Genomic DNA, 19567 nt, shown 5'->3' with positions numbered 1-19567 from the left:
TATAACCCTTTATCTGCATCTCCCACTCTTCCTAGCTGCTTCAGATTAAATGTTCTGTCTTGAGCTGGCTTTGGATTCCTCTGCACAATGTTGCCTCTGAGTCTCTCCTCACTTTCACATACTAGGACCCTCAGACAGGGCCACCATTCCAGATCCGGACTGTTGGGATCTACAGCCCAGCCGGTGCTTTTTCAGGGCTGATGTCAGCCAGCACGGGGAAACACAGGTTAGTGAGGGGAGCATGGCTGGACGTCAGGCTTCCCTTGTACAAGCCAGGTGGGTGCTTGGAGCCATGTACACCTTGCACAGCCTTACACAGTGGCCTCCTGGGTCTGGTACATTTGGCTTCTTCTTGCCTGGCAACAAGGCTATAAAGAAACTTGTCCAATGCAGTGCTTTCTAATTTATTTGAGCACTGACTTTGTTGTTGTATAAGAAACATTGACTTTTCATGGAACCACTTCAGAAAACGCTGATTTAGATGTTTTGCTGGACCAGGTAATCCATTTCATTTTTGTGTGTGTGTGTGTTTAATTCAAATTCACTTCTGCCCTCCAAGAATTTCTTTTTTTTCCTGAGATATCAAAAATAATAGATTTCTTCTCTTTGCCATATGTGTATTTTTTTATGATTGTATGCATCGTTGTTACTGATACAAAGTATTTTACATATTTATGGGGTACCTGTGAGTATTTGTTAGATGTGTAAAATCAAGCCAGGGTATTTGGGGTATCCATCACCTTGAGTATTTATCATGTCTGTGTGTTAGTAGCATGTCAAATCCTCTCTTCTTAGCTTCTTTGAGTATACAATACATTATTGCTAACTATGGTCACTCTACTTTGCTATCAAATATTGGGCTTATTTCTTCTATCTAACTGTATGTTTGTACCCACTAATCAACCTCCCTTCATCCTCCCCTCCCACCCACACACCCTTCTTGGCCTTTGGTATTTATTATTCTGTTCTCTGCTCTACAAAACCAAGTGTTTTATCTCCTACCTATCATGAGTACGAACATGCAGTGTTTGTCTTGCTGTGCCTGGCTTTTCCCACTTGCCATAATGACTTCCATTTCCATCCATGTTGCTGCAAATGACATGATTTCATTTCTACTTTATATTTCAGTGTGTAATTTCTCATTCTTTTTAAGCTGGTTGCTGCTTTGCTTTTCATTTTAGATTATACCGTTTCGTAGCTTCAGGGTTAAACATGAAGAAATGGCCAACTGATGCAGTCTTGAACTAGCATCTGACTACACCTTTCAGTAGAAACAAGTGGATCTTTTCATTGACATACTGCCCCAGATGTGTTAAGCAACTGAAAATTCAGAGAATTGGCAGAAATAACTTGACATTGAAATCAGATACAATTGAGTTCATGTCTCTGCTCTACCACTTCCCGAGCTAGGTCACCTGAGGCAGATTGATTCATTCATCTAGAAAGCAAGAGTATCAAGGAAGGCTTTGCAGAGGAGGCACTCTTTATCTGAACCACAAATAATTAAGAGATATTCATGAAACTCTATTATCTTAAGCTAGCAGAGGCTGTTTTCATAAATAGAAACATTAAATGATATTAAGCAATGGTTGATACACTTGATAAAGAGTGAGGTAAAAGTCTATCCTTTAGCAGTAAGAAAGAAACAAACTCTCCTTAAAGTGTGTCTTTGTCTCTGCCAGCAGTTACCAAGTGCCCACTCTGTTCCAGACTGTGTGCTAAGACTGTCATTTTCTATGTAACAGATTGCTTATACATAATGTTTTAATAGTTTACCCTAGAGCACTCCTTAATTTTACGGGGAAAGATGGACAAGGGTATAGGACCAGACTTTAAAAACATCGTGCTTTTGGTTTCCCACACATGGGGTTTCCTGGCAGCAGTTGGCATCACAAATGTAATAGCTAAGAAGATTCCTTTTCTGCAAGGGAGGCTTTGAAATATGTCAAACAACTGCATATCAGAGTTACCATTTAGGTGGATTCTTTGACTTCTGAAAGATTTAATGAGGATTAAGTGAAATGAGTCCTACAGCATGAAAATATAGATCAAGCAGACGGGACAGGGCTTTCCAAGCAAAGGGAGCAGAGATGTCTCTGTTTTCTTGTCAGTTAAATGAAGACAGTAATGTCTACTGTGAGACATGACTATGTCACCCTAGTACGTGGTAAGCCCTGTGTGCTTGCATATGTTTATTTTACTGAATTTTTAAAATTGTGTTAAGAGGGTATATCCTGAGTAAAAGATATTGCAAAACGTTGATCATAATCTGTGGTAAAGATGTTCAGTGAAAGCAAGGAAAATGTGATTCAATATTGCAGTATGGTTTTATTCTAGGGAAAAAGCAAATTATAAATGCCATGCATGGAAATGAAATTAAAGGTCTGAAAGTTGATCATGAACTAACTTATTATCATTTTAAGTACAATAAAGAAATCCTTAGGGTGGAGATATTGTTCTCAGACCACAGCCTAGCTATATAGCACACCCCCTCCTTTTTCTTTCTCCTTTGTCTCGTTCTTACAAATCTTAGCTGCTTCCCCTTTCCATATAATTATCAGCAAATGAAATCAGATGTTGCAGATAATGCACAGAGAAATGGTAGTTTCATTTTTACTTGATGTGGGAGATGATGTTAAATCTAACCCACCATTTACAAAATTGAATTAGATAAAATATAATTGCATTATTTTAAGTTAAGGAATTCTCATATTCTCTGTCTCTCTTAGACCTACCCATTTTTCTCTCTAGCATTTCCAGTTAAATGTACTTTCTGCCTAAATGCAGTTTTGTAAGTCCTGAATGCCTTTAGCACATGATGTAATTTGGTTTGCATTTTTCCTTGGGGTTGTCCCAGATCTTCCAGAGCAGTACCTCTGTTCTTCGTTGTAATTATGCCTCAGACCTTGGGCAAGTGATTTCTGCTCTCTGGCTATGTCTTTCCTTCTCTTGGATAGCCTTTAGTCTAAGGCAGTGGTTCTCTCACTTGATCTCACATCCATTAAACCTTGAGAACTTGACCTAGGTTGTTGGGACTCACTCTTCGAGTTTCTGATTAATTCGTTCTAGGATTTCATAACCAGCAATTTTCCAAATGATGTTGACACTACTTATTTGAGGACCACACTTCTGAGAACCGCTAGGAAGGATTGTTATTCTGGACAGAGATCCAGAATCTCCTAGTATCACAGAGAAGCTGCAACTGTTTTCCCCTACCAAATTCACTTTTACATTGTTTTTACTTTTTTTTTTCTTTTCTTTCTTTTTTTTTTTTTTTTTAAAGACGGTGTTTCACCATGTTGGTCAGGGTGGTCTTGAACTCCTGACCTCAGGTGATCCGCCCACCTTGGCCTCCAAAGTACTTGGATTACAGGCATGAGCCACCACTACCGACTGTTTTTACTTTTATACATGCCATCTGATTTACATCATGTAACAATAAATAATCAAAGAATAAGTTGAATGAGAAATAGATGACTGGTTAATTGTATCACCCTCATGATTTTGTGTCGTGTTTCTTTTTAATAACTAAGTACAAAATAATACCACTTCACTGTTGAAAACTCAGAAAATATGGGGGAAAATAACTAAAATAAAAATCAGCAGTAATCTTTTTTTTTTTTTTTTTTTTTGAGACGGAGTTTCACTCATGTTACCCAGGCTGGAGTGCAATGGCGCGATCTCGGCTCACCGCAACCTCCGCCTCCTGGGTTCAGGCAATTCTCCTGCCTCAGCCTCCTGAGTCGCTGGGATTACAGGCACGCACCACCATGCCCAGCTAATATAATCTTATAATCTATTAAGGAGAGAGAGTGTGTGTGTATCCTCTTTGTAAACTTTTTGCTATTTAAACATCTTTTTCTCATATATGTAAAGTCATAGAATTTTTTTTAACATTGGGTTCATACTGCTATTTTACACTCTGATTTTCCACTTATATATTTTGAAACTGTTTCCCTGTTTTGTAAAATACTGCAGCCTAAGAACCTTGCTTAGTTGGAAGCATACCACTTCCTAAATCAAGGCTCGTTTGGGCAGGGTCCCGAGCTGGGATCCTCTCCCCCCATTTCCCCTGGCAGTCTCCGAAGAGAGGTGTGCGGAACCCAGAAGCACTTACCACTCAGAGGCACATTCTAAAAACTGTATAGAATGCCCACTTATGTTTGCACCATAATTTTGTTTACCCAGACTCCTATTTTGAATATTTTCATTTATCACTGTCTAAAATGTAATAATTTGAAATCTTTACATATCTCATGATTACTTATTATTTAGTTACTGGTTGTCATTACTGCATTAATTCAGTTTATAATGCATTTGTTTCTCCTCCTTCCTAATCATTTAAGAGGCAGAGGATGGGGAAAAACTGCCAGTAGCCGAAGGCCCTAGTAAGTCATAGTTGGCACCTTGCTCTGATCAAATTAAGATGCTTACTTTCTTGAAATATTTCAGACTTTTTCAAAAGGTTATGTTTATACTGTGCCAGAGTTTTATAGTGAACATTGTCGACTATACTAAAAAAATTGAGAATTGTTAAATAATTACGAATGGGCTTTTCTAACTCTCTAGCTTTACCACAGAACTGTTTGGTTGTTTTTGTTACTTTGTTGGTGGGGGACCAGGGCTGCCCTGTCTCTGAGGCAGTTTGAGCGTCTCCCTATAGTTCTCACCCATTTGAGCTGGAATTGTTTTCTCCTTTATTCAGTTGTATCTCTAGCTCGTTTTAAGCTGTAAGAGTGTTGTAACTGGAAGGTACCTTAGAGGTCTTAGAGACTTTAGTGACCTTGCACTTTGTTGATGACAGACACAGAAAGTGACCTCCCCAAACATCCTCAGCTAGGTTCAAGTCTAGGTTCAGCATCTAGGCAGGTTCAAGTCTAGAACAGGTCTCCTGACCTTCATTCTTTCTTGTCCTCTTGTCAGACAAAGCCTAACAGCTGCAGGATGGGAGGGGTGCCCTTGGTCTGTCACTCCCAACCATATCCTGGGAGCAATTCTAACTCTCCTATCCCTCTCCTGAATCTTACCTCTTCCCCCATTCTGGTCCTGGGCACTCCAGGAAAACCAAAACTGGTTCAGGTTCTGTAACACCTGGTGCTTTAGAGCAGCTCTCCTGATTTGGAGAGGAATTCATTCATCCATTTACTTAATCAATAAGCATTTTTATTTAGTATATATAACATGTCTATACTTTAGGAGTTTGATGTAACACAGTGGTGGGCAAAGCAGTCATAGCCTCTGCCTCCAAGAAGCTTTGCTCTAGACAGTAAAGGAACACACAGGTAATTGTAAAGTGCAGTACTCTGTGAAAGTGAACCTGTTCTGCCACTGGTCCAGAGTAACAGGAGATTAGGGAAAAGGGACTTATTTATTATTTAGAATGGTCAAGGCCTCACTGAGGAAGTGACATGGAGACAGAGGAAGAGTGTTCCAAACACACATGCTAAAGCACATGCAAAGAGGGAGAGAGCTCTGTCGGTTAAGAAGCAGAAAGGAGTTGAAGTGCAGTGAGAATGGGTACAGGGCCAGAACTAAATTGGGAGCTTGGATATTAATGTAGTTCAGTAGGAAGCCAATGATGGGTTTCAAGCAGGAGAATGATATAATCTGGTAATCACTTTAAAAGATCACTGTAACAGCAGAGCACAGAGGAAATGAGAATGGCCTTTGGAGTCAGTAAAAACCTTAATTAATAACCTGACCATCCGCTTTACTCATTGTTTGACCTTGGGTGAGTTACCTAACCTCTCTAAGCCTGTTTCCTCATTAATCTAGTGAGACTAAGACCCATTTTACAGAGGTGTAAATACAGTACTCTCTGTCATTTAAATAAAATTCAGGCTGCTCCGCCTAGATTAGAACAGGGTATAATGGGCTGCATTATCTTAGAGTTTATGGAGACTGCCTTGCAGAACAAGGCAGGGAACCAGGAACTGTGAGATGGAGAGAATGTGGTGTAATAGAAAGGATATTTTGGAGCTCCCCATGCCAGCCTTAAAAGTACCTGAAATGCTATCTCATTATCATTTTTTCACTATTACTGCTGAGCTTTCAAGTGTAAAGAGTCTTGTGATTTAACATGGCGAAACCCCATCTTTACTAAAAATATGAAAGTCAGCTGAGCATGGTGGTGGATGCCTGTAGTCCCAGCTACTTGGGAGGCTGAGACAGGAGAATTGCCTTAAACCCAGGAGGCAGAGGTTGCAGTGAGCATGGCTGCACTCCAGCCTGGGCAACAGAGTGAGACTTTTCTCAAAAAAAAAAAAAAAAAAAAAAAGCCAGGCACATTGGCTCATACTTGTAATCCTAGCACTTTGGGAGGCTGAGGTGGGCAAATCACAAGGTCAGGAGTTCAAGACTAGCCTAGCCAACATGGTGAAACCCCGTCTCTACTAAAGATAGATTAGCTAGGCATGGTAGTGGGCACCTGTAATCCTAGCTACTCAGAAGACCGAGGCAGAAGAGTCACTTCAACCCAGGAGGTGGAGGTTGCAGTCAGCCAAGATTGCACCCCAGCCTGGGCGACAGGATGAGACTCTGGCTCAAAACATTAAAAAATATTATGAAAATAAACCTACTTACATTTGATTAAGGGATATTATGTAGTAGTTGTGCTGAACTCCTATTAGCCTCAGTAGGGAAGGCACCAGGTTCAAGAGGCTGAAGAAAAGGCCCAGAGCCAGCAAATGAGACATGAGGTGTATTAGGGGCTTACATACAGGAGACTCCAGTGGTAGCAGGCTGGACAGGAAAACTGCACCCACTAGTGAACAGCATATAGCTTATATAGGATTTTCACTTAACACTGCCCTTAACCACCTCCATCAGGCATCTTTCATGGAACCCAAAACTCAAGGCCTCAATCTTCTATATGGCCCATGTTCAACAGGACGGGCTGGGCACTCGGACATTCCTCATAGACTGGAAACAAATTTCTACAATTGCCACTCCTGGGATTCCCTAGCTCAGAACACACATTCATGTGCGTCTGCCATAGGGCCATTCTATGGGTGTGCGTAGGTTATTGCTGTCTGAGCATTTGCTCTACAGTAGTGTCAGGCATTTTGCCTGCGTTTGCATCCACTATGTCTCAACTAGCTGTGTGGGTTTGACCAAGTGATTTAGTAAAACCTTGTAGGGTTACTGGGTGATAAGACTTTGTGCATAAAACCAGCGACCTCTGTGGCCTGGTATAAAGTGGAGCTTCATTGGCGTCTGTTCTTTTCTTTTTTTCTTTTGAGACAGGATCTCATTCTGTTGCCCAGGCTGGAGCACAATGGCAACCTCAACCTCATGGGCTCAAGCAGTCCTCCCACGTCAGCCTTCCAAGCAGCTGGGACTACAGGCATGCAGCACCACGCCCAGCTAATTTTTGTATTTTTTTTGTAGAGATGGGTTTCACCATGTTGCCCAGGCAGGTCTCCAACTCCTGAGCTCAAGCAATCCACCTGCCTCAGCCTCCCAAAGTGCTGGGATTACAGATGAGTCACTGCACCTGGCCCGTTGCTGTCAGTTCTGCCCCGATCCACTCACAATGGCATGGGCTAGTTTAGGAAGGTGCTGGGACACCAGCAAGGTTAAACAGTTTTCCCAGTTCACTCAGGCCAGGAGTGACGAGTGGCCACATGCCTGTGGGATTCTTTCCTCTGTATCACAGCACCCTGGAGAGCAGCCTAATGATGAGGCATCAGTTTTATTTGTATTTAGTTTTATTTTTTGACCTGCCACTTTAGGAGGCACCCGTTTTAAATAGCTTCAAGGTATTATAACTCTCTAGGGCATGAAGGAGTTAATATACTAGACAGAATACCCAATTTATACCAGGGAATAGCAGACAACTGCTGGGAGCTGGCTCATTATTTTAATTGGATTTTCCAATGTGTTGAGCAAGTCAGCAGATTTGCGTTAGCCTTAGTTTCAGAGAAACTGTTTCAATTCTGGAGAGAGAGAACCAATGGGCAGTAGAGAGGGAATGTCAAAATTAATGCAAGATGACAAAGCAAGCAAATTATGTCCTCGTTAATTAATACAGTCTTGTGTGCATGTAGGTGTCCTGGAAGTACCATTTGTATAGCTGTGCTCTCCTCTCCTCTCACAGGCAAGAAAAAATGAGGCCCTGCTGATTCATTGTCTTTTTGCCGGTTGGCTGCTCCAGCAGGACAGGGTGGCGTTGGGGTGAGCCCTTGAAGGCACTTTGCCTACAGTCCCATTGAGGAGCTTGGAGCTGAGTTAGGCAGAATTCAGGCAAGCCAGAAATGATAGTACAGTGTGACATACAACTGCTTCTTTTTTTTTTTTTTTTTTTTTTTGAGATGGAGTTTCTCTCTTGTCACCCAGACTGGAGTGCAATGGCGCAAGCTCAGCTCACTGCAGCCACCACCTCCCAAGTTCAAGTGATTCTCCTGCCTCAGTCTCCTGAGTAGCTGGGATTACAGGTGCCTGCCACCACACCCCCAACTAGTTTTTGTATTTTTAATAGAGACAGGTTTTCACCACATTGACCAGGCTGGTCTCAAACTCCTGACCTCAGGTGATCTGCCTGTGTCAGCCTCCCAAAGTGCTTTACAGGTGTGAGCCACTGTGCCTAGCCTACAACTGCTTCTTGACTCCTTCTTTGGAATCTAATCAGTTAGTGAACAAAACAGATACAGAGCCTCCCCTTAAGAAGCAAACCTTCTAGTGAGGAAAGACAGGTGATAAATCAGTAAACAATAAGTGAGATTATTTCTTTTAGTGGTAAAGCTGTAAAGACATTTTAAAAAATCAGAGCAAAAGATAAATGTTTGTATATACAGAGGAAAACTGTTTATGAAGTCATTTCCAGTGACTGGGATAACAGGGGCTATTTTTTGTATACTGCTGACAGTGTTAAAGCAATTGTGAAGAATAAATGTGTAGTTTTTTTCAAGTTTAATATTAATTACAGTTACTTGCTTCGGTAAGTGCCCTTTGCATAATGAAAGGTAGACCTCAGTCTCCCTCTGTTTGATTTACTCCAAATTTCTGGTTAGGCTTGATGTATGTATTAGCAGGGAAAATACCTCTTCTTTTGAGGAAGGGAATTTAAAAGCAATTTGTTCAGAAAGCAAAACTATTTACCATACTTAAATATCATTCTGGAATTTTTTTAATCATTCTGGAATTTTTTTAATAGCCATGTTCTCATTCTATCACTCAGGCAGTGGCAGGATCATAGCTCACTGTAATCTTGCAGTCCTGGGCTCAAGTGTTCCTTTTGCCTCAGTCTCCTGAGTAGCTGAAACTACAGGCATGCACCATCATGCCCAGCTCATCTTATTTTTTTTCTTTCTAAAGAGATGGAGGTCTTGCTGTATTGCCCAGGCTGGTCTCAAACTCCTGGTCTCAAGCAGTACTCACACCTTGGCCCCCCAAAGTGCTTGGATTATAGGCATGAGCCAACATTCCTGGCCCTGAAATGATTTTAAATGCATTGTTTGCTTAATAAAATGAAAAAATATATATACATTCACAAACATACTCTTCAACTTCTTATAGACTTGAATCATGTAAAGAACTTAGGTTAATTCCACTTTATCAGTAAAGAAAAGGAAATGATTTGGAAGTCGAGTAAATGGGGATAGAGTAGTCAATAGAATTTTAGTAAAATCAATGGGAAATAATTATATAATGGATTTGAAAGGCTTTTTAAAAAATTTATTAAAGATAAACATGATACAGGAAGTTTTCTGATATTGTTATTATATTATATTATATTGGCTGTTTTGTAAGTGCCTTGGAGATGACTGTTACATATCAGTTTGTAAAACTCTCAAGTCATATAAAGAAGGGGCCTCCAACCCCTGGAACTGTTAGAAACCTGGCCACATAGCAGGAAGTGATCGGTGGGTGAGCAAGCATTGCCTCCTGAGCACCTCCTGTCACATCAGCAGTGTCATTAGATTCTCAAAGGATCTCAAACCCTATTGTCAACTGTGAATGTGAGGGACCTAGATTGCACACTCTATGAGAATTTAACTAATGCCTCATGATCTGAGGTAGAAGAATTTCATCCTGAAACCAACTCCTCCACTCCCTGCCATCTGTGGAAAAACTGTCTTCCACAAAACCAGTTTCTGGTGCCAAAAAGGTTGGGGACCACTAATATAAAGGATTCCTTAAAGAACTATAAAATGAAAACAGGAAATTTTATAGAGTCCCATGACTGTGAAGTTATATACTCCATCTCTGTTGCACAGTAATCGCCTAAAATAACAGAGAATAAGTTTTCCCTTCATTGAGATCTCCAAGTAAGGAATTTTTTTGCAAACCCCCCCCGCCAATATTTCCTAAAATTTCTTCCTCTTGAGATTGGTCTGCTTTCTCTTTAACCTTTCTTTGTTTCTTTATAATGACACAGGTAATTACTGTTCACTTGTCACTTAAGAAACATTCCTTTGTCAGTTCTTAAAATTAGCCTACTTTTTCTTGGGAAATAAGTTGGAAAGACTTTGTAAATTTTAATATTTTTTTTCCTGTAGCCTTTTCATTGACTAGTCACAGGGAACATTCTGAATTCTTAATACGTGTTTTGCCTTCATGATTTCTTATCAGCCCTCAAGAAGGTGTGTAAATAACCACAGAGAAATTCTTAATTCTTGCGGTTTTTCTGTCTTCCCCTCATGCCTAACCACAATGATGACATTAAAAAGTTACTGTGTGTGGCTGAGTGTGGTTGCTAACGCCTGTAATCCCCGCACTTTGGGAGGCCGAGGCAGGCAGATTATGTGAGGCCAGGAGTATGCAACCAGCCTGGCCAGCATGGGAAGACCCTGTACCGGTTTTTTTTTTTTTTTTTTAAAGAAGTTACTGTATGTGTTTGGTGTGTGATCAGTACATAGCTTTGAGGCACTTTTCATTTGGCATAACCCTCACATTTAGTACTAACCACAGAGTTTCATAATTATTTAATTGTTATTTTATAATACAGTCGTCAGATCAAGGTACTAATAACATTAATTTTTTTTTAATTTTCTGCTTCATTTTGCAAAGAATTTGAGGCATTGATGCAAACCATAATTAAGAACAAAGAATTGAAAAGGGGTTCTTTATAATCAGTATCTTTTCATATTTTGTTTTAAATTTTTGACTTTTTAAATAGTACATTACATATTTTTATTATTTTTTAATGCAAAAAGTCTCCTCTTCCATTCTGTTCCTTTGCCCAGTTTCCAACCTTGGAGGAAATTGGTATCAACAGATTTCTGTGTATTCTTTCAGAAATAATTAAAGCATAGAATTCCCCCTGCCTCTTTTTTTTGGAAACGGAGTCCTGCTCTGTTGCTCAGGCTGAAGTGCAGTGATGCAATCTCGGCTCACTGTAACCTCCGCCTCCTAGGTTTAGGGGATTCTCCTGTTTCAGCTTCCTGAGTAGCTAGGGTGTGTGGCACCGCACCTGGCTAATTTTGTAGTAGAGACAGGGCTTCACCATTTTGGCCAGGCTGGTATTGAACTCCTGGCCTCAAGTGATCCACCAGCCTCAGCCTCCCAAAGTGCTGGGATTACCCAGCCTTTTTTCCTCCTTCTTACGTAAATTCTTGCATACCATAGTAATATTTTGTACCATGCTTTTATCACATAAAAATTTATCTTGGAGATATTTTCAAAGTGAAGCATAAAGAGCTTTGTTGATATTTTGGCGGTTGTTAGAAGCTCTGTAATTTATTTAGCGAGTGCCGTATTGATAGACATGTAACTTTCCATCAGTGTAGATAGCCCTGTAGAGAAGAACCTGGTATACAAATGATCTTGTATTTCATTTCTTCTACAAGTCTTTTTTGAGCACCTACTCTGTGCTAGGCAGTGTTCTAAGTTCTGGGAATATAGCAGTGAGCATACAGATCCCACTCTCAAACTGGCAATCAAACTGGAGAGACAGACAGCAATAAATAGGGAAACAAACATGTATGCAAATGGGTAGGGATAGTAAGTGCTTTGAAGAAAAATAAGGTAAGGATCTCCATGAACAGAGGAAAGGTAGGCAATGGCTTAACTAGTGAAGGGCAAGTCAGGCCCCTCCAACCTTATTTACCCATCATCCATCCAGACTTCTAAGACCCACAGGATAGGGGGATCCTAGGAAATTATACTTCAAGAAGGAAATTGAGGACTCAGAGTAAATTATTTCAGCAATCTATATAGAACAGAGGGTGAGTTCTGTTAATCTTTTTTTTTTTTTCAGTCTCAGACCCAGTTAGTGTTGCTCAACCTTTTTTTTCCTCATAATGATCCAATCCTCCTTTTCTCTAAGAGCCTTATTAGACATGATCCCCCATCTCTCCCCCCATGAAATTTTAATACAGATAATAGACATAATTGATACCATTTATATGGTGTGGCCATTTGGGAGGGTCACAAACAGTTGTAATAGCTAAGATTTTTTTTATTTTTAATTTTTTTGCCCCACTCCCCAAGAACCAGTGTCCTAGGCTAGGGCCTCACAGAACATAGACTTTCAGACTAGAACTCTCTGGCCTGCCAACCAGGTTGTTGGTGTGTGACTGGTGGCAAAATCACAGACAGAATTGTCTTGGTAGAAATCCCTTGATCTTTGAAATAAGAAAGAAGTGATAGTTTCTGATCCAAACCCTGTGGTGACACGCATTGGGAAACCTTCCTCGTGTATGACATTAGTTGGTGTTCAGGGAGAGTAAAGAGATAGAATGACTGAGAATTTCAGGAAGCCTAAGATGAAAACAACAGTAAAGGGTTAAGGAAAAGTTAAGAGCAAAAAGGGGAAGGCCTTCCTATTCCCTGCCCCTCTTTGCTCCCACATTACCTTATTCATAATTAGCATCCTATAGCGTTTAAAAAGTAAACATATATTCAGCACTTCCTAGGTGTCAGGGAGTAAGCTAGCACATTACTGTTTTTTTGTTTGTTTTTTGACACGAAGTCTCACATTGTCACCAGGCTGGAGTTTAGTAAGGCTGGACTGCAGTGGCTTGATTTTGGCTTACTGCAACCTCCACCACCTGAGTTCAGGCAATTCTCCTGACCCAGCCTTCCAAGTAGCTGGGACTACAGGCATGTGCCACCACGCCCAGCTAATTTTTGTATTTTAATAGAGATGGGGTTTCACCATGTTGGCCAGGATGGTCTCAATCTCTTGACCTCATGACCCACTCACCTGGGCCTCCCAGATCATGCTGGAATTACCGTGAACCACTGTACCCAGCCATACTTTTTACGCATATTAACTAAGTCCATTCTCACAATAGCTGCTTGCAGTAGGTTATAATATTCCACTTTAGAGATGTGGTTAAGAGAGTCATGCACAAAGCCCTCCCAAGTCAGCTTGGTCCTTCTCACACCACTCTCTCCCTCTACCCCTAACACATAATAGCATAATGTAGTAGAGTTAGCTGTGTAGTGACTGCCTCTGTTCCTGGAATATGAGCTCTCTACAAGTAGGAATGGTGCTTATTCATCTTTGCCTATCAAGCTTCCGGTATAGTGTGTGGCACAGAGTAGATATTTGATTATTGATAGATGGGTGTGTGGGTGGATGGACAGACTGACAATTGAGTATACTTTTGTGTGAGTAAAATTCTTGTGTGAGGGGACCCACAAATCTTTCCAGCTATAATCTGGTCCTGTAGGTCTCTGTCTTCTTGGGTTCTGCACTACTAATAGGAGTTCCTTGAAGAAAAGTAGTTAAAAACTCTTCTCAGTCCCTGTTTTGGTTACTCCTTTCATACCTGACTCTGCCTCCCTTGGGTCCCCCCTGCCATTCTTCTCTGCAGCTGGGTAGCATCTTCATCACCTTTGTAGATTCCCCTTAGTACCATCTTAAAATCAAGGAGACTCAGGCAACTGCTGCAGAGCAGTGGAAAAAAAAAATCTATTTCCTGATTAAAGATGGCACTTCCTAAACATCTTATCTTTTCCGTGGAATCTAGGCACAAAGGATGTAGCTGTTAACAGAAAAGTCAAGGTGCCCCTGTCCTCATCGACCTTATGTACTAGTGAGGGAGACAGAATACACAAGCTGGAGGCATCATATTACCTGACTTCAGATTATACCCCTAAGCTGTAGTAATCAAACCAGCATAATGCTGGCATAAAAACAGATGCATAAATCAGTGGACCCAAATAGAGAACCCAGAGATAAATTCACATACCCAAAGTCAAATTATTTTTGACAAAGGCACCAAGAACATACACTGAAGAGGCAGAATACCCTCTTCAAGCTGGGAAAATTGGATATCCATATGTAGAAGAATAAAACTAGACCCTCTCACCATATACAAAAATCAAATTCAAATGGAGTTTAGACTTTAAGACAAATTATGAGCCTACCAGAAGAAAACTTGGGGGAAAACTCTCCAGGACATTGCTCTGAGCAAAGATGTCTTGAAAAGACCTCAAAAGCCCAGACAACCAAAGAAAAATGAGCAAATGCAAATGGGATCACATGAAGCTAAAAAGCTTCTGCACCACAAAGGAAACAACCAACAAAGTGAAGAGACAGCCCGTCGTGTCAATCACATTGGTGTCCCTGTTCGGGCACCAGCTGTGGTGAGTGTCACATTGGTGGTCCCCTATTTGGGCACCAGCTGTGACGAGTGTCACAGTCTTGTCTCCTCACACCGGGGCACAGCTGTGGCATTGATGTCACACAGGGCACCTGCTGTGGTGTTGGTCACATTGGTGTCCCTGCTTGAGCACCAGCTGTGATGGGTATAATGTCAGGGTCACCACCTGAGACATTGATCCCCGCCTGCAGAGGTCTGTCCTGCATACCCTGACTCAACAATGGATGAATAAAATGCAATTCACCCACACCAGAATACAGTGAATCTGAGTGGGCTAGGGTTGGTTGTCAGCTGCTTTCAGAGGGCGCTTGCAGCTAACTGACCACCACTTACTACGCCTCACATTTATTCAGTATAGATTTAATAACAGAGGTTCTAAGTCAACAGGCTTGTGTATAATTAACATGGTTAAAAAAGTGATTTTATGAATGATAAAAGGTCTTTGTTCTAGGGCCCAAAGTAAACACTGTTAACAGGTAGTTCCCCTTTGACCTCCCCCTGAGAGGACCATCTAGCACAAAGCTTACATGAGCAAACAAATTAGAGTTAGGGACAAAGGAATGTGCAATAAACAGACTTAACTGAGGAAGGTTTTATTATCCTAATCTTTTACCCTGTGACTTAAAGTTCTAACGTAATAAACTGGCTGCCTTCAGCCCATTCCATTAAAACCTTTCAGCCTTCCAAAAGGTTTGAGACTATAATCTTCTAACTTTCTGTAATATTTTGCCAGCCACCCCAAGTGAATCCCAACAACAACCCACAGAATAGGAAGGAGAAAATCTTTGTAAATTACCCAACTGGCAAGGGATTAATAACCAGAATATATCAGGTGCTCAAATAACTCATAGGAAAAAAATTTCAGTTTAAAAATGGGCAAAAGATCTGAAGAGATATTCCTTAAAAGAAGACCTACAGATGGCCAACAGGTTTATTTTAAAAATGCTCAACATCACCAATCATCCGAGGAATACAAATCGAAACTTCAGTGAGATATGTCACGCCAGTTAAAATGGCTATTATAAAAAAGACAGTAATGGATGCTAGCAAAGATGTGGAGAAAGAGGAACCTTCATACACTGTTGGTGGGAATGTAAATAACTACAACCACTATGGAGAACAGTCTAGAGGCTCCTCAGAAAACTAAAAAGCGAACTATCATGTGATCCAGGAATCCCACTGCTGGGTGTATACCCAAAAGAAAAGAAATTAGTAAATCAGCAAAACAGGAAGATAACCTGTTCTTTCATGTTCATCAGAACACTATTCACAATAGCCAAGATATGGAATCAACCTAAGTGTCCATCAGCAGTTGAGTAGATAAAGAAAATATAATATATACACGCAATGGAATATTATTCAGCCATTAAAAAAAAAAAGACAGAATCATGCCACTTGCCACAAAGTAGATCCAACTGGAGGACATTATGTTAGGTGAAATAAGCCAAGTACAGAAAGACAAATATTGCATGTTCTCTCTCACGTGGAAGCTAAAAAAAAAATTGATCTCACAGAGATAGAGAATAGAATGACGATTACCAGAGGCTAGTGGGGAGGAGGGAATAAAGAGGGATTGGTTATTAGGCACAGAAATACAGTTAGATAGAAGTAATATAATCTGGTGTTAGGTAGCACAGCAGGGTGACTGTAGTTAATGATTTTTATTATATATTTCAAAATAACTGGAGTGGAATTGAAATGTTCTAGCACAAAGAAATCATAAATGCTTGAGGTGATGGAAACCGCAATTACCCTGATTTGATCATTATACATTGTATGCTTGTATCAAATTTCACATGTACTTTATAAATGCATACAACTAAAAACTAAAAATTAAAAGATAAATCTAATCAAAAAACAAAACCCAAACACAGTGATTTCAGATAATTATATATGCTATTAAAAAATGTGAAAAGGAAATGGGAAAAGCCCTCCTTAGACAGAAGCAGTTAAAGAAAATTCACAGTAAGAGCTACAATTTTGGCAGAGGTGTTAATGGAAGTGTTAAAATGATTTGAGGAATTATTTGTACATGTATGTGTGTACTATAGTATACTGTTTTAAGAACACAGGGTCTGGAGCTACTGCCTAAATTCAGTGTCTCCCTCCCTCCCTCCCTTCCCTCCTTCCTTGCTTCCTTTCTTTTTTGACATAGTCTCTCGCTCAGGCTAGAGTGCAGTGGCACAATCTCAGCTCACTGCAACCTCTGCCTCCCGTGTTTACATTATTCTCCTGCCTCAGCCTCCCAAGTAGCTGGGACTGCAGGTGCACACCACCACGCCTGGCTAATTTTTCTATTTTTAGCAGAGGCGGGGCCTCCCCATGTGGGCAAGACTGGTCTCTAACTCCTGACCTCAAGTGATCCACCTGCCTCAGCCTCCCAAAGTGCTGGGATTACAGGCATGAGCCACTGTGCCCAGTCTATACTGCCTAAATTCAAATTTTAGCCCCACTCCATGGTTGTGCACAAGTGACACCATCTTTGTCCCTTCAGCTGCAAAGTGGTGATAATTGTGTTGCCTAACCTACAGAGGTGACATGCAGGTTCAATGAAATAATGCATGGAAATTCAACAGAGCCTGGTGTTTGAAAAATGCTGTCAATAGTAGCTGGTTTTATTGTTCATGTGGACTTTATTTTTTAACCATCTCCCATCTTCCCTTTGCTTTTTCAGCTCCAGGGCCTGAGCCACAATGTGATCTTCACCTTGGATTCCTTGTTAAAAGGAGACCTAAAAGGAGTCAAAGGAGTAAGTGTTCAGAAATTTGATTTTCACTTTAACTTGAAAGGATTGACATTTTTTTTCTCTTTTAAGATCATAGTAGTAGTTGTATTTGAAAGACTCTTTGAACATTTTTAGCATTAAAAATGCTCTTGGAAAATTATCATTGGAAAAAATGTGCCACTTCACATAATGACATTGACAGAGGAATGAGATTAGGCACTTTTAAGAAGATTGGGAAGGTCCTCTGTGGGTGGTAGAGAGAAGCTAAAGCCCGAGTCTTGGCTTCCACAGTGTGACCACTGGGAACCCAGCCTCTCTGTACCTCGGGTTCCTGCTTCATCAGCATGACCAGGGTGCTCACCCTTCTTTCCTCTCTTAGTCTTCTTGTATGTAATACATGGTGTGATGTTGGCACAGTGGTCACACCTATAATCTGAGCACTTTGGGAGACCATGGTGGGCAGATGGCTTGGGCATCAAGACCAGCCTGGGCAACATAACGAGACCCCCATCTCTACAAAAAATGTACAATAATTAATTATCCAGGGGTGGTGGTGAGTGCCTGTAGTTGTAGCTACTCAGGAAGCTGAGGTGGGAAGATTGATTGAGCCTGGGAGTTCAAAGCTACAGTGAGCTGTGATTGCACCACTGCACTTCATTCTAGGCAACAGTGAGAACCTATCAAAAAAAAAGATGTAGTGTACCTGAAAGTGAAGTTCCCAGTGTCCTGTAAAGGAAGCAGCTCTTGCTGAGATACTATTTCAAAAATATTTATTCATTTTTGGCAAAAGTAGATGCAATTTTAATTTTATTTTCTCTTTTCTAAGGATCTCAAGAAGCCATTTGACAAAGCCTGGAAAGATTATGAGACAAAGTTGTAAGTGGTTTTTGGTTTGTTTGTTTTTAAATATTGTTGTGAATTTTGAAAGAAAAAAAAAACTGGAAAAAGGACAGCCTTAACTAATAACTTCTCAACAAAAACCTGTTTCGTATATCCTCTAGTGTATCCTTAGTAGGGCTAAGAGTTTGGGTGCACTGACCTAAAGTACTTGCATCTCTTGTGCTATTTGTCTAAAGGGAGAGGTACTTTTACTATCAGTTATTTTGGTATTTATGGTTGCTGACACTATCTATCAAGTTATAGGATTATAACTCTCATTATAGATAGCATGTAACTATGAACTATTTATGTTTCTGTATAGTATAACAGTTGGGAAATAGTAAAAGTAACAATTAATACTTGTGACATCTTCATGCCTGCCAGGACCTACACTAAGTGTTTTTTTGCATGTGTGATCTCCTCACAGGAACCTATCTGTACAACTTTAGTCTCTCTATATATACATCAGGGAAAATGAAGCCTAGAGAGGCTAAGGGGCTCGTGAAGGCCAGACAGCTAGTTAACTGTCCAGCTGCCATTCACTCCAGGTCTGAGCACAGAGCCTCGGCATAGCATGGGCACTGAGGTCAGACCACCAACCTCGTGGAGTTCTTGTAAGGGATTAGGGCAATAAGCACTTTGCAAGGTGCTTGGCCCATCTTTATACTGTGTGTATCATACCACGTTCCTTTATTATTATTACTCTGAGAATTTTATAACACCAAGCCAGAAGGTGGGGTGGGAAGAGATACGTATTTTTAAAGCTTTTAATAAAAGTCTTGGCTATAAACTTGGACAACTGTAAACGTAAGAGAATAAAACATTTTTGTTGGCAGCAATAGCAGCAGGATAAAAACAAGCAAAAGGAAAACAAATTCAGGATTAAATATGTTTTTCCCAAACTATTCTTGTAATTGCTTATGTAATAAGGGCATTGTTAGGGACTTGCTGTCTTAGGAGTATTTCTGTGCATTGACAGTTCTAAATGCAGTAGAGCACAAAAAGGTTCTTTAAAGGGTCAACTGATAAATGAATGCTGTAGGCTATGATCTTTATGTATGAAAGTAGGTCATGAATATTCACACTTTTAAGCTAAGTACTGCCCCTGTCCAGAGGCAACCGTGCATGAACTTTGGAATGGAATAGAATTAAGTACTTAGAAAATGGGAGGACAGCCAGGTGCGGTGGCCTGTACCTATAGTCCCAGCGACTCGGGAGGCTGAGGTGGGATGATCGCTTGAGCCCAGGAGTTCTGGGCTATAGTGCACTATGCTGATCGGATGTCCACACTAAGTTTGACATCAATATGGTGACCTCCTGAGAGTGGGGGACCACCAGGTTGCCTAAGGAGGAGTGAACTGTTCCAGGTCAGAAACAGAGCAGGTCAAAACTCCCATGCTGATCAGTG

General features: G+C 40.7%; 1 protein-coding gene across 5 annotated transcripts in view; it reads left to right on the top strand.

The window, feature by feature from the left end:
- Window positions 1-19567, top strand: part of ASAP1 (ArfGAP with SH3 domain, ankyrin repeat and PH domain 1) — a 403505-nt gene that overhangs the window by 242707 nt on the left and 141231 nt on the right. For all 5 annotated transcript variants that reach the window (XM_032246627.1, XM_032246599.1, XM_032246607.1 and 2 more), the window contains 2 exons: window positions 17230-17304; window positions 18107-18156. In XM_032246627.1, the coding sequence (XP_032102518.1) occupies window positions 17230-17304; window positions 18107-18156 (125 nt within the window). The remainder of the gene's footprint in view (window positions 1-17229; window positions 17305-18106; window positions 18157-19567) is intronic.

Source organism: Sapajus apella, unplaced genomic scaffold, assembly GCF_009761245.1.
Source record: "Sapajus apella isolate SASKATOON/1434 unplaced genomic scaffold, GSC_monkey_1.0 scaffold3, whole genome shotgun sequence".
NCBI lineage: Eukaryota > Metazoa > Chordata > Mammalia > Primates > Cebidae > Sapajus > Sapajus apella.
This window is presented reverse-complemented; position numbering and strand designations above follow the sequence as displayed.